The sequence below is a fragment of the Lytechinus variegatus genome, chromosome 1 (assembly GCF_018143015.1).
Source record: "Lytechinus variegatus isolate NC3 chromosome 1, Lvar_3.0, whole genome shotgun sequence".
NCBI lineage: Eukaryota > Metazoa > Echinodermata > Echinoidea > Temnopleuroida > Toxopneustidae > Lytechinus > Lytechinus variegatus.
In genome coordinates, this window is record NC_054740.1 from 53,438,827 (window position 1) to 53,453,932 (window position 15,106).

General features: G+C 35.5%; 1 protein-coding gene across 1 annotated transcript; it reads right to left on the reverse strand.

The window, feature by feature from the left end:
* Positions 1–5,672: 5,672 nt before the first annotated feature.
* Positions 5,673–15,106, reverse strand: LOC121406473 (retinol dehydrogenase 8-like). The gene is made up of 5 exons (XM_041597484.1): positions 14,626–15,106; positions 9,557–9,736; positions 8,655–8,748; positions 7,631–7,880; positions 5,673–5,848 (listed from the first exon to the last, which is right to left on the reverse strand). Exons 1-5 carry the CDS (start codon positions 14,894–14,896, stop codon positions 5,687–5,689), a joined length of 957 nt encoding a protein of 318 aa, XP_041453418.1. The 5' UTR covers positions 14,897–15,106; the 3' UTR covers positions 5,673–5,686.

A 15,106-nucleotide genomic window follows, 5' to 3' on the forward strand; every position in this document is an offset into this window, starting at 1 on the left:
GTCGACAGTCGTATATACTGAGCACACGTGGTTGGCCGGCAAGGGGGCGTGTCGAAAATAAATCAATGCAGAAAAATATTCTTGAGTCGTCTATAGCGCCCCCTATCTTCAAGGCTTATGATATTTCATTTATTTATTTACTTATTTTATTTCTTGCAAAGGAATACACAAAACTACAAATGCAAGGAAATTGAAAGACCCATCTACTGATGGCCAGGGATAGCTAAAAGGACACTACTTCCTATTAAATGTTCTCTCATCACATCACACATCGATAGTTTACAAACATCATTATAAACATTAAAATTAATACAAATACATAGATTTACTGCACTGTCACCAAAAACACTTTTAAATTAAAAAAAAAACATTTGCAGCAATGAGGAGCATGAGGGAACATGTAAAACAAAATGCGAAATATATAATGTCACAAATACAGGGGAGGAAAATCTCTCCCAAAAGGTAGGGGGACAAGGGGCTCGAAAATTTGACAAGCAAAAAAAAAAAAAAAAAAAAAAAAAAAAAGGTAAAAAGGTTATCACCCCAAATTTAAGAATTCAAAGTCATTTCGACGAAAATTGATTTAACAAGCAAAAAAAGGTTATCATCCCAATGGTAAGGTTAACTCGTCCTAAAATACATGTTTTGTTTCGATTTTGAATGATGTATTTCTTACCATCATAAAAGACCACAAATAGTAGGGGGGACATTTGATATTGTGCCCCCTACTATTCTGAGTAGAGGGGACACGTTCCCCTGTCCCCTCTGGGATTCCCGTCCATGATTATTCATCTATTGGTTTCTGCAACACTTTTTCATAAATACATGAACAATGAAAATACAACAATAATATACGTTTAACTGACAAGCAAAATGTTGAACATAATTGCATTTTCTATTAATATATATCGATTGTTAGAAGGTTGCAGGGGTTACAACTATAAGCTAAGCTAGACTGCGTGGCAACCCCAGAAAACAATAATTATTATTCATCCAACATATCTTAACGTAAGGGTGCAGTTGCAAAATGACGGGGGGGGGGTTTGGTCCTCACAATGTATTTTGATTCTTGGTTGTTTTTCTTGTTTTGGAAATTATGTGTTTCATTAGATAAAGAGAAAGAGCAATTTTGAAATTAACTCTCTGAATATTTATTTATTCATCCAACATATCTTAACGTAAGGGTGCAGTTGCAAAATGACGGGGGTGGGGGGGGGGGCGTTTGGTCCTCACAATGTATTTTGATTCTTGGTTGTTTTTCTTGTTTTGGAAATTATGTGTTTCATTAGATAAAGAGAAAGAGCAATTTTGAAATTAACTCTCTGAATATTTATTTAATAATAATGTTTTAATACCTGTTTTAAAGGGAGAAATGAATCTTAACTGTTTGAGTGAATCTGGCAATGTATTCCATATGTCAGGCCCATGATGGCATGCCCATGATAATCATCTTTTAATCTGATGTGAATTAAAAAGAAATAGTTGAGTGTAAAAGGGAGAAAATTCTATGAATTAAATCAGCAGGGTGAGTGCGTCATGTAAGATAGGCCTACATTTTGAGGACAAAGTCACTGCATATATAAGTGTAAAACTTAACATGTGTACCATAACAATAAGGCCTATCATTATTACTTAACAATAATATGTTACCACCCATATTTTAATAAAATCTAAACTCTTCACAAATATCCCACACGTCAATCAGATGAATTCCATTTACCAATAACCAGGACCATCCTTGCAAAATCAATTTTTACTTTTGAAGGCCCTAGACTCCGGGAAACTATTAATAATAACATTAAAGAATCGCCAAGCCTAAATTTTTTCAAATATAAGTTCAAAAAGTTTCTCCTAGATAACCATTGAATTAACTCTTCATCACTTTTCCATCTCTTTCGTTTTCCTGTTGATTCTAGAGACTATTAATTTCCCCTATTTCTTTTTTTGTTTTTACATGTTCATGCTCAAGTTGTTATTTTGATTTTTATATGCTATGTAACTACAAGATTACTTATTAGGAGGCTGCACTCTACAAGCTCCGCTTTTCATAGCAGCCTCCTCCATTTCCAACCTGATTGTACAGGGATACTTGAAATGTGTTTTGTCATTACAAACTGTAGGCCTAATGTTGGAAATGGAAATAGAAATAGACGAAATGAAATGAAATAAAAAGTGAAGCATCAGAAATCATTTGTGGAATATTATGTTAGAGGGAGGAAAATCAGGTTGCACTCTCAATGTGAGGGAGACTACATAGATGTGATTTCAGGGCCCTGTCTCAAAGAGTTGCGATCGATCCGATCAATCACAACTATGGACGGCCAGCAACGTCAACATCATTAGGGGAAGGCGGGGTAAGTTGTGACACTTTTTGCATTTTGCATGTTAGAATTGATATGACTAATAATATTGTAGAAATAAATACATTGCCTTTAAATTTGATTCTCGGGAAACATTTTTCACCTATATAAAACTTTCTACCCCAACACTGAAAATCATTGTGACCTTTGAAAAAAACGATGTCAAATGGCTCAACTTGCCCCATTGGGGTAAGTTGGGCCACAAAAACTATGTACAAAATGTATGCGGGAAGAAGCAGCATTTTAATTTTTTTTATTTCAAGTCTTTTCACTTGCTAATTCTCTATAAATACTAACATCCGCTAAAAGTAAAAGAACTTTTATGTGAATTTACACTTTTCTGCGTGCATATCAAAGACTTTTCATTTTTTTTCACTCTTATTACCATAAGAATTACCATTGGCTCAACTTGCCCCATGTTGGCTGGCTCACAGTACCCCAGTCCGAACTTAATGCGATATTTTCACATCCACTCATTTCTTATGCATCCATCATTTTAAAGACTATGAAAAGAATGAAGATCCATACCTGGTCTAACAATATTGTTGTTATTTTTTATCATATTTAAAGACTTGTGTAGGGAAACAGCACCCCACTATTTTACACCCCTTTTTACTTTTTTTGCTGAAATTTGTATTTTTCCGTCTAAAAAATTACTCTTTGTTTCAAAGTCGAAAACAGTATGGTTGTGTAAAGGGTTATGTAATGGGTCATCAATACATGACACCACCACAATGTCTGACTCATTCATTATTGGCCTGGGGGTGGTGGCTCAACTTGCCCCTATGCTCAACTTACCCCGCCTTCCCCTACGCATGTTTGTTCAAAATAGATGCGTATTCATGCATTCATTGTTTTCTTGAAAATTCACTGCACTTCTCTTTGTTTACAGTTGTCATTGTGCATTATGTTAGACGGATGAAAATCAGGTTGCATTCTCAATGTGAGGGAGACTATATAGATGTGATTCCAGGGCCTTGTCTTACAAAGAGTTACGATTGATTGGATCAATCGTAACTCTTTGTAACCAGGACCCCGTATCGCGCAGATATAGGGTTTATGGACGTTTTGCGAAGTCTTGGACTTAATTGGCAAGGGGTATAGGCAGGTACATTATATCGGAAGAAACGTGATGAAACAACAAACAAATTATATGCCGGTTGTAGGGCGGAGAAAGATCAAGTTTTGTAATAATCTTGCAGAGTAGGAAAGTGCATTTGCCTGTTTATAAGAAAAACAAAATCGTGTGAAGCGTCTTTGAATGGACCGCAAAGACATGTGATTTTGTTGGTGAGGAAGCTAGATACATTCCATATTCGATGACTGATCTGCAGATTGAATATAAAAATGGTTAAGAATAAATAAACTATTCATTGTATTCACTATTCGTCGGATGAAGCCTGATTTTTTTTAACATTATCCACAATATTTCCCAAATGAAGTTGAAGTTGATAAATGAAATACTCGAAATATAGGTCTATAGGTTTTTGGCGGACGTGACCCGGAGGAGACAATAAATTAAGCATTGGAGGGGTACAGCATTGTTCACAGAGAATTCAATGCCCCTCCAATCATTTGTCTCCTTCGGGTCAAGGTCCGCCTCTGAGTTTCGAAAGCAATTATCTTTATATAGAAAATGACACAATTTCTTCATTTTTTTCAGAGAAACCCTTTGCACAGAGTCAGTATTTCTTGTTAACAGAGGACGGCAGTCCGGAAATAAAAAGTTATTGGCAAATGCATTTTTTTTAATCGTAAACAAACTACAGGAGTGGTGCAATTGATTTGATTTTTTTTTATTTTCGTTTCATTTCGTACATAACAATGATAAACATAACAACATCAAAGTCAAATATTACAATACATACCACAATAATAAATTTGTTAACAATGAAAAATATATTTACCTCAGTTGATTTTTTTTCAAATTAAGAAGTATTATCAACGTATATGGGGGAAATATTCCCATGAACTTGATAAATGCTCAAAGTAATTATAGCAAATGATTGAAATTACAATGAGACGGGGCATTAATAGTTTCTATCCGATATTTTAACATATTCTATCAGTATTGGTATTTACATGATATTAATCCATTCACCTTTGTAAATCGCATGTTTCACATATTTTGAAGCGTACAAACATTCCCTGTTTGGTAATGATTTACGATATACGCGCATATACCAAAGCTTGCACGTATTCAAGTTTTGATTTAGAGTATAAAGAAAACTCGCAAGTAGTTGAAATTTCGAACTTTTAAAACGAATTTGTTACTTTTGTTTTTGATATGTAAATATGGAGTAAAGACTCTATAGTTATTTGAAAGAAACTAATTCAAATGACTGTTAAAAATAAGTACGATATAGAAAACTCGTAAGTCCCGTAAAATTTTAGACTTTCATATCGAACTTTTTAAGTGAAGTTATTTAACTCGCTCGGTAGTCCCATTGTCAAGAATAAATGCACAAACCCCAAACCAAACACGTAATACACAGAAATTCAATAAAATGAATTAAAGGGGGAGCGAGCTGACCATCACTGTCATTGTGTGTATTATAAAACTCTAGTATATCTTTTGAGATATCTAAACAAAAAGTAAATTAGCTTATAAATTTGATTTATATGGAGTTACTACAGTGGTTTGTGAGGAAAAAGTATATTTATTGTTTACATGGCATTATTATCAAGATATGAAAGTATTGAATTGGTGTATCATTATTCAAGTGTGCATGTATTAAAAGACTATACACTGCTCAGAATGGTGCATTATGGGCAGATATGAACCTGGCCAAATATAAGTAGTTGATGACTAAGTGCTGGTATACATGCATCATGTTTCTAGTTAAAGGTCAAGTCCACTCCAGAAATGTTGATTTGAATAAATGGAGAAAAATCAAACTAGCAACACCGAAAGTTTCATCAAAATCGGAAGTAAAATAAGAAAGTTATGACATTTTAAAGTTTCGCTTATTTCACAAAACAGTAATTATGTACAACTCAGTGACATGCAAATTAGGCGATCGATGGCATCCCTCACTCACCATTTCTTTTGTTTTTTATTGTTTGAATTAGACAATATTTAATATTTTTCAGATTAGATTTGACAATATGGACCAACTTGATTGAACCATAAAATGTTAATTTCGTAAATGTAAATTTCATATTTCACATAATGAAATACAAAAGAAATAGTGAGTGGATGGCGTCATCAGTCTCCTCATTTGCATGCAAACCAGGATGTGCATATAAATGTTTTGTAAAAAAAGCGAAACTTTAAAATGTCGTAAATTTCTTATTTTACATCAAATTTTGATGAAATTTCTGTGTTATGATTGTTGGATATTTATCTTTTTATTCATATCGACTTTTTGTTGGGGTGGACTTGTGCAGATTTTATCGGTGCAAGACTTCAATTTACTTGCTCTGGAATCGATATAAGAATCTCCTGTTACATCAATGAATATCTCTTTCGCAGTATCTTCCACGGCCTATGAAAAAAGAAAGAAAATTAAGATTTTTATCCCTGTGTTATTACATTCTTGCCTTTACTAAAGGGGTTATGTTGAAATAACAAAAATGACTGCGTTAACTAATTGTTAATCACTTGTTAATTATTTGCTGACATCCTGCACTGTTTCCAATGTAAACTAATGTGTATGTTGCATAATTTTTTATTTTGTGTTTATTTTTTTCTTGTTTTATTTCGTGTAACAAATCTCTGATTTGTCACACGAAATCATGAAAACCCAATAAAAACTTTCAAAAAAGAAAAGAAAATTAGATTTGATGATAAATCAGCAAAATATGCAAGCCATACAAGGCACATTTATGTTTCTAACGATAACAGCGGTTCATGTTAGCAAACAACCCTGATCCGATGCTCGATGTTACAGATAAACGCCTTGATATGTCCCCTATTCCACAGAGGGGAGACCAAAAATTGGCAAGGTTTTAGATCACTAAAAAAATTGTCACCTCTGTGGAATGGCTCAGAAAGACCTCTCAAAGAACTCTGAAAGACTGATGGATATAGAAATCTTTCAATTAGTGATCTTTCAGAATTCTTTCTATGGTCTTTGCCTGGTCTTTCAATGATCTTTGAACGATCTTTCAATGATCTCTCATATTGAGTCTTACAGTGATCTTCGAAAAAAAATCTTGAGAGACTGCAGAAAGATCATGGTAAGACTAATAAGAACTTTGAAAGTTCATTGAAAGACTGCTGAAAGACCTTCAAAAGACACTTTTCCTGTTAGACCGCTGAAAGACTGTTTTGAAAGATCCATCAGAAATCGTGAAAGACCTCGGAGATCTTTGAAAGTTCGTTGAAAGACCCTTTAAAGATCAAGCAAGATTCATGGTCTCACATCGGTATTTTAGAGGTCTTGCTCTCTGTGGAATGGGGTTTAAAGGATGCAAGTTCCAAGGTGGCATCGAACCTCGGACCTTGTGGTTCTTCAGAATCCGAAGACTTATCGGTTTATTTCCATTTCATCTAATGCCTATTCGTCCAATTGCAAACTCGTCTACTATCATCATTTTGGTCTACCATCAGTTCGTCCGCTCACCGCATGGTCTACTTTCATTTAGTCTAATGCCAGTTGGTCCAATAACCATTTAATCAATATACTATTTGGTCTAACTAAACTTAAGTGTTAATTGTGCAAAATAAAAATTAGACCGACTGGTTATTAGACGAAATGGTAATAGACAAACTCGTGATCAGACGAAGTATTGATTGGACCAAAAGGTTATTGGACCAAATGATTGTTATACGAAATGTTGATGGACGGAATGGCACTAGACTAAATGACGGTAGACAGTGTGATGAGTGGAGGAGTTGGCATGGGACGAATGGGCAATAAATATTTACCGACTTATCCACTGAGCCACTACAATACATTTTGATTTGAATTAGATCTTAATTCGAAAATGATATGCTCAATCACGTCGATCAATATAATGGTATTTTTTTTGGCTATTATACAAAGACGCGTAAAGGCAGTTCATGCCCGCAAAGAAAGATTATAAAGACACATCGTAAAAAAAGGAAAGAAAGAATGAATGAAAAAAGAAGGACGGAAAGAGAGAGGAAAAAGAAACAAAAAAAGAACAAAGAAAAGAAAGAAATAATCGAAGAAATGCAAAAAAAGTTGACAGAAAGAATGAAAGAAAGAATCGAAGAAACAAAGAATGAAAGAGAGAAAAATCATAAAAGAAAGATTGAAAGAAAAGAATGAATGGAGGAAGGATGGATTGAAGTAAATTACCTTTGATGATTGGTATCTAAAATGGGGTTTCTCTGCGGTGGCCGCTTCGATGACGATCTCAGCGATTTCCTCAGGCTGTTGCATCGGATGACCGTGGTACTCGCTCTCGACTTCGAAGTACCTGGCTAGGTGTTTATCGAGGTCATCGATGTCTGGAGTCTGTGCGATATGTTCCACACCCCCCATCCCACTGGATATTATCGTCTGTCGGATAGGGGTGTCGACGGGACCAGGCTCAATAACACTAACCCTTTGTATGATAATAGTAATAATAATAATGATAAATGAGAAGAGGACCCATTTGATAGAATATAGAACAATAACCCTAGATTTCTGGAAGAAGTCTGGTTGCTGTTTAATATACCAACAGAACATCAAGTTGTGGACAATGAAAGTAATAATAATAATAATAAAGAGGATTGGAAACATTAAACTGAATTATCCTAAAAATGCGTAATCGGAAAGATTGGAAAGATTAAAAGAAATAATTGCAAAAAAAGCACAATCAAACCACACCATTAAGGTCAATAAGATGTATTTCTATATTGCTTTTATTGTTTACCCTCCCACAGTCACGTTTCCAAATTATAATGACTTAAAAGACAGATGACAGGGGCTGCGGCACGTAAAAAGTGCCAAGGGGGGATGGGCATATGGAGATCATTCATAACAATTTGATATTGATTTTTACGTTCTGTACAATTATGGTTACTGAAGTAATTGTGTGGGTGTGTGTGTGTGTTTTTTTTTTTTTTTTTTTTTTTTTTTTTGGGGGGGGGGGGTCTTAAGCCCCAGACCAACAACCTTCCCCGTTCCGTTGGTTCTGCATTGTAGGCCTAATCATCAGCTTCAAAGTATTCTTGGTACCATATTTCTCATAACTGGGGTGCTAGCTCACACTATAAAAAGGATTGATCAGTACTTAAAAATGAGTTACACACTAATCCGTGAAACTAGAATACTGGGAATACTAATTATTATTGTTCATTACTAGACTATTATTAAGATTTCTTCTTAAACCTACCATATGTCGAAGAAGCGACCGATAATAGCTGTCTCCTGACTGAAAGCTTCAATAGCTTGCTTAGTTGCTGCATATAATCCCAAGTAAGGGTTACCTTTATGTAAGAATTAGGAACGATAGGAAAGATAAAACATTATATATTTTCTTGTGCATTTTGGCCGATGCGCACAGGTCAAGGCTCACACCCACAGTCTTAGAGTTATGTGTCATTGCCTGTGCGATTTTAAAGGGATACGCCGGGTAAATAATTATAAATTATCTAAGGAGAGTCAAATCAACCTAGCAAAACGCTTAAAATTTCATCAAAATCTGTTCATAAATACTGAAGTTATTGAATTTTAAAGTTGAACATTGTTTGGTGAAAACGGTTATGGACGTCGTCATGAATATTCATTAGGTTGGCTGATGATGTCACATCCCCACTTTCCATTGTCTCGTGTTATTACGCAAAATCATGGATATATGACATCATCAGTTTCCTCATGAAATAGTCATGAACAGAAGCAATACTACGCATGTGTTCGATGAAATAGTTCGGAACTGTTTCATCGAAATAATGCACATCTTTCAAATGTCAAAACTTTGTTGTTCCTTGTTTGATTTTGATGAAATATTGAGTGTTTTGTTTTTATCTGTTCAATTCATATTGTTTTCAGCCGGGAGCACCCCCTTTAACAGAGACTTGGAAGTCATAAGTAAAGAAAAGCAATTGTTTAAGTGTGATGCTTTATGAGAAGTGGATGTGTATTTCTTTGAATCATTTTTCTAATGAAATTTTAACGTTGATCATTTTATAAAAAATCTACTCGTTTACTGTGGAATGAAATTTGCTATTTCGCTCAGCTCCTTCTGGTGGAGAGAGTTAAGTGAGGAAGAATTATATTAGAGAATTCCTAACTTACAAAATATTCCATTGTTACTTGAAATGTTGATAATGCGACCGGACCTCTGTTTCTTCATCCCCGGAAGTATTTCCTTTGTGACACGGAAGTTACCGAAGAAATTGATGTCGAATAATTTCTTGGCTTGTTCAACTGAAGCCGTCTCTGAAACGTTTACCATCGCAACACCTGCGTTGTTCACTTACGAACAAAGAGAAAGAAAAAATAAAGGGGTAGAAAATATTATGATTTGAACAGATAAATTAAAAACAAAACACTGAAAAAACGAACAAAGAATAACAAAGTTATGATATTTCAAAACTTTGCATTATTTCGGTAAAACAATTCTATGCATGTCTTCATGATCGTGCATTGACTAGTGATGATGATAATGTGAGTATTTCTCGGTAATTTTTACTCTATTTAGTTAGATATATTTCTTATCAGTTCGGATGCGCTGTTGCACCCACAAATGTAATAACGCCCACAAATGTAATAACGCCCACAAATGTAATAACACTTTACCCACAAATGTAATAACGCCCACAAATGTAATAACACTACCCACAAATGTAATAATTTTTGATCGCCCACAAATGTAATAATGACTTTACCCACAAATGTAATAAATTTGAAGGGATTTTTGGCGAATCCGTTCTAAACTAAAATCCTATAGTAATGCGTTCATATAGCACAAAAGTGCAAAGTCTTTTTTTCAGACCGGGTTAATAAAACATCAAAGTACAAGTCCAAAGTCTTTTTTCCAGACCCGGTTGTTTCAAAAATTATAATATAAATCCAAAGTCTTTTTTCCAGACCCGGTTGTTTCAAGAATTTTAATAAGTCCAAAGTCTTTTTCCTGACCCAGTTATTTCAAAATTTATAATATAAGTCCAAACTAATATACGATAATGATATTCCTGTGGAAAAAATGGGAATCGAGCTTAGTCTTTTCTCCAGACCCAGTTAATTAAAACTGGTGGAATTAATGTCTTTGTTGTTGTTTCAACTTATACGGTGTATATTGTGAATATATGCACTAAGAGTAAATTGAGAATCAAGCGTAGTCTTTTCTCCAGACCTGGTTACCTGTTATTTAAACATTATGAATAACAGTTCAAAAACAGTATAAAGACCCCCATGTAATCTTATTAATGCTGGATATAGCGTAGTCTTTCAGCCCGACCATTTTTTTTCTTAAAAAAAAAAACCCTCATAGTAAGAATTAAAAAAAATCAAAGTATAAAACCAAACAAACCTTCAACCTAAGAACCTGTTTTAAAAGAGGTTTAGAGTGTTGTCTTTATTCCAGACCTAAAACAGTTACGAAAAAAAATCTTCTAACATAATACCTTTTATTCTTATTCTCGTGGAATAACACGAGTTTTAAAACGTACTCTTTCGTCCAGACCCGGCTATTAAAAAAAGTAACTGAAAAACTTCGAATCTAAGACCAAATTTCCAAAGTTTCACCCAGTAAAAATATGTCTTTTTCTAAATAATACTACTACCCCTACAAAACATTGTAATAACGCGTGGGTAAAGCAGACATCCTTTCTCCAGACTTGGTTCCTCCAGACACAATTATTTCAGGAATAAAAAATCAATAAAAATCAACCCCCAACAACGAATCTAAGAACCAACAATCCTCCAAATTAAAGGGGAAGTTCACCCTGACAAAAAGTTTATTGTAAAAATAGCAGAAAAAATAATAAAAAATATTGACAAAGGTTTGAGAAAAATTCATCAAATAATTAAAAAGTTATTAGAATTTCAATTATTTGATTTGTGACGTCATATGCGAGCAGCATTCCTACATAGCGAATGGTAAAAAATCAATGAAATGTCATTTTCTCAGAAAATTGAAAATGGTTTTCACTGTACCTATTGTATATCAATAGACAAATCATTTCACACCCGATCATGAATAGAAAAGATAATTAAGTCATCAGGAACCATAAAAAATTTGAAATTCATGCATTTTATATTACATAACACATGAAGCAGCTGCTCGTTTATGACGTCACAAATCCAAAACTTTGAACTCCAATAACTTTCTTATTCTTTTACGGATTTTCCTCAAACCTTCACCAATAATTTTTACTATTTTTTCTGCTATTTTTACAACAAAGTTTTCTTCAGGGTGAACTTCCCCTTTAAGACCATGCATGTAGAAAAGCACATGTTTAGAGCGTTGTCTTTATTCCAGACCCGGTGATTTAAAAATGATTTAAATAATCCTAAAAACAAAAGACTCATATTCTTATTCTTGTGGAATAACACGAGTATTATGCTTAGTCTTTCGTCTGGACCCGGTTTTTTAAAAGATAAAGAAATATTGAAAAAAATGACAGCTGAGACCAATCTTCAAAATTAAAACCCACTTAAAATGCTTGGGCTTAGAGTGTTGTCTTTACCCCTCACCGACGTATATCATAACTTTTGAAACGACCGGGTCTGAAAAAAAAGACTTTGGACTTGCATTATAATTTTTGAATAAACCGGGTCTGGAAAAAAGACTTTGGACGTATATTATAATTTTGAAACAACCGGGTCTGGAAAAAGACTTGGACTTGTACTGTAATATTTCATTAACCGGGTCTGGAAAAAAGACTTTGAACTTTTGTGCTATATGAACGCATTACTATATAGGATATTAGTTTAGAACGAATTCGCCAAAAATCACTTCAAATTTATTACATTTGTAGGTAAAGTCATTATTACATTTGTGGGTAAAGTGCATTATTACATTTGTGGGTAAAGTGTTATTACATTTGTGGGCGTTATTACATTTGTGGGTAAAGTGTTATTACATTTGTGGGTGATCAAAAATTATTACATTTGTGGGTAAAGTGTTATTACATTTGTGGGCGTTATTACATTTGTGGGTAAAGTGTTATTACATTTGTGGGCGTTATTACATTTGTGGGCGATTATTACATTTGTGGGTCTCACAGTCCCCCTTTGAAAAAAAAGGCTTACGTGGAAATTATTAAAGAAAAATTGACATGATCACTCTAGGGGCCCGCTACGGATAAAGTTGAGTTCTAACGAAAGTCCAATAATCAGTGGCAAGTCCCGAATGGTCGCTTTTGATCGGCTGAAACTCGAGGTACGAATAATATTTTTCAGAGTTGTGTTTGATCGATTGCAAATTTTTGTGCAACAAACCCCGGGTCCATCAAGACTGATTGCGTCAGTGCCACACAATATCAATTGTTAGAAATGATGATAATAATGATAATAAGAACCATAACCATAGTAATAACTAGCTGGATTTATAAAGCGCAATATCAATCGTTAGAAATGATGATAATAATGATAATAAGAACCATAACCATAGTAATAACTAGCTGGATTTATAAAGCGCTTTTTGCCTGAGGATACCAAGCGCCGTTATTATTACCCCGGCTTTAGCTCAGGCTACCATTTTTTTTTCAACGGCACTCGGCGCATTCAAGGAATCAATCCGGCCAGGTACCCACTTCACTTCACCTGGGTCGAATGGAGCACAGTTAGGGTGATTTTTTTTTGCTGGAGGAAAACACGCCATGGCTGGGATTCGAACCCGCGACCCTCTGTTTGAAAGGCGGGCGTCAGAACCACTAGACCACGACGAACTCACACTAATATCTTATTCGAAAAAATTGTAAACATGAATTACTGAGTACAATGATTCGAGTCCAGCTACATTTAATCTGAGTATGGAGAAAAAAGTAGTCTCCATTTACTGGTCACTCTTCACCCTTGGTTATACCAAGCCACTATGTCTCATCATACATAATTAAATGGGGGGGGGGACAGAGCGCCCCAACACAAATTTGATAACCCTTTTCTGGCTTGTGTAAAGAAAAATCGTGGTTTTGTTTTTGCTTCTGGAAATGGCGATGACGTTTGACTTTTCCGTTTCTTTCCTTTTTAATTTTTTTATTGTCAGGAAATGTTTGTCCCCTCCCTCCCCCCCCATCGAGGTTTTAAGGTACGCCATTGGGCCTCGGTAATTGGTGTGTTTCAGGATTCATAGAAAACAGCTGTTCATCTAAATCCGTTATAAATGGACTCACTGGTAATATAACATTAGAATTGGTACATGTATATGTAGTATTTAAAGTCGCACGTTCCTGGGATTCAAGAGGGCACTAATACGTACGCGCTGCAGATGGCGCTAGCTGGCCGGAGTCCAAAGTTTAATATACTACGCTTACGTATAAAGTATTATTCCGAATGCAATTCTCCTTTCGCTTACGCTTCGGCTGCTGTACGGAGGCCTTTGTAGCCCGGGGGCCACTTCCATTAACGAGTGGATACCATGCGCGACCATGGGGTCTCGAAAAGCACCCTAAACACGTAATTTCCATACTCTGAAAATGCACCCCTTAACAAGTATTGGCTTGTGAAACCCTACCCTTAACAAGAATTGGAAACAAAACGATACTCTTGGCAAATATTCCCTGAAATGAACCCCTAAACAAGTACAGGAATGTTTTATTGATACGGGTCCTTCGGTCTACGGCTTTACCTTATTTGGTTTAGTACGACCCCACCTTCTACACCTCGCGCAAATCGGACTCTAAAGACGAAGTGTTGGGGCAAAATGGACATCCTTTATAAAACATTTTAATTTTGTTTTATCATTCCCGCAAATTCGACCCTAAATACGTAATTTTCCTAGCGAAATAGACACCCTTTTTTCATTATTTTTGTGTTTTTGACACCCTTATCACGTTACGTACGTAACGTGCCCTATCGTGAAAAGGACATCCTTTTTACGTGTTTTTTTGGTCACGCATGGTATCCACTCGTCAATGTACATTAAGTGGCCCCCGGGCTTTGTAGGTTTGCTCCTCGGGCCCTATTGATGTGTGTAAAGTGACCTCAACAGATGTTTGGGCCAACGAAAAGCAGCAGAAAGTATATGCACGTTGCATGTGTACATATGCTGTTCGACTGGCTGATGATTGACAGCTGCATGCATATTACGTCGATGATTCGTTATGAAGATGGCGGCGAATTCAAGTCATGATAGTCCAGCAGCGCACTCTTGAATCCCGGGAACGTGCACCTTTAAACCGCAAAAATCTTATTTTTACCAAGAATATCTATCCGCCCTTGTTGCTTCATCACCGTGGCAACTGCATCCCTTACTGACTCATCGTTGGTGATATCCATCTGGACCGGAAACAACGTCTGATCCAGAATCTGCTTTCCATCAACGGCTTCTTGAAATCGTGTTTCTTCTTCAAAGGCCTTTAGTATTGTAGCATAAACTAGAAACCGTTTGGATGGATCTTTAGCGAGTGTTACAGCTGAAGCCAGCCCGATGCCAGACGAGCACCCCGTTATGAAAACCACAAGCGGCATCCTTTTACTTTATGTTGTCACAAGGAGTATAGGCTTGATATAATCTTAAGGTTTTCTATGCAAGGCTGTGTTTGCTGAAAATATTCATTCTATACCGACACAGTATCGTGAACCCCATGCAAGTGACACTGTATGGATAGGCGTTCCTTCTATTAATATGCATATACACCAAGGCCCATATTGTAGGCCTATAATGTTTTGGACTTTGCT

Bases quoted from the DNA above. Each gene is read 5' to 3' on its own strand.
- LOC121406473 (XM_041597484.1), bottom strand. From the start codon at position 14,896: ATGCCGCTTGTGGTTTTCATAACGGGGTGCTCGTCTGGCATCGGGCTG. The intron at 9,737-14,625 runs GTAAAAATAAGA...TTTGTTCGTAAG, and splicing joins AGGGCGGATAGATATTCTTG to TGAACAACGCAGGTGTTGCG. The intron at 7,881-8,654 runs GTAGGTTTAAGA...TATCATACAAAG, and splicing joins GGTCGCTTCTTCGACATATG to GGTTAGTGTTATTGAGCCTG.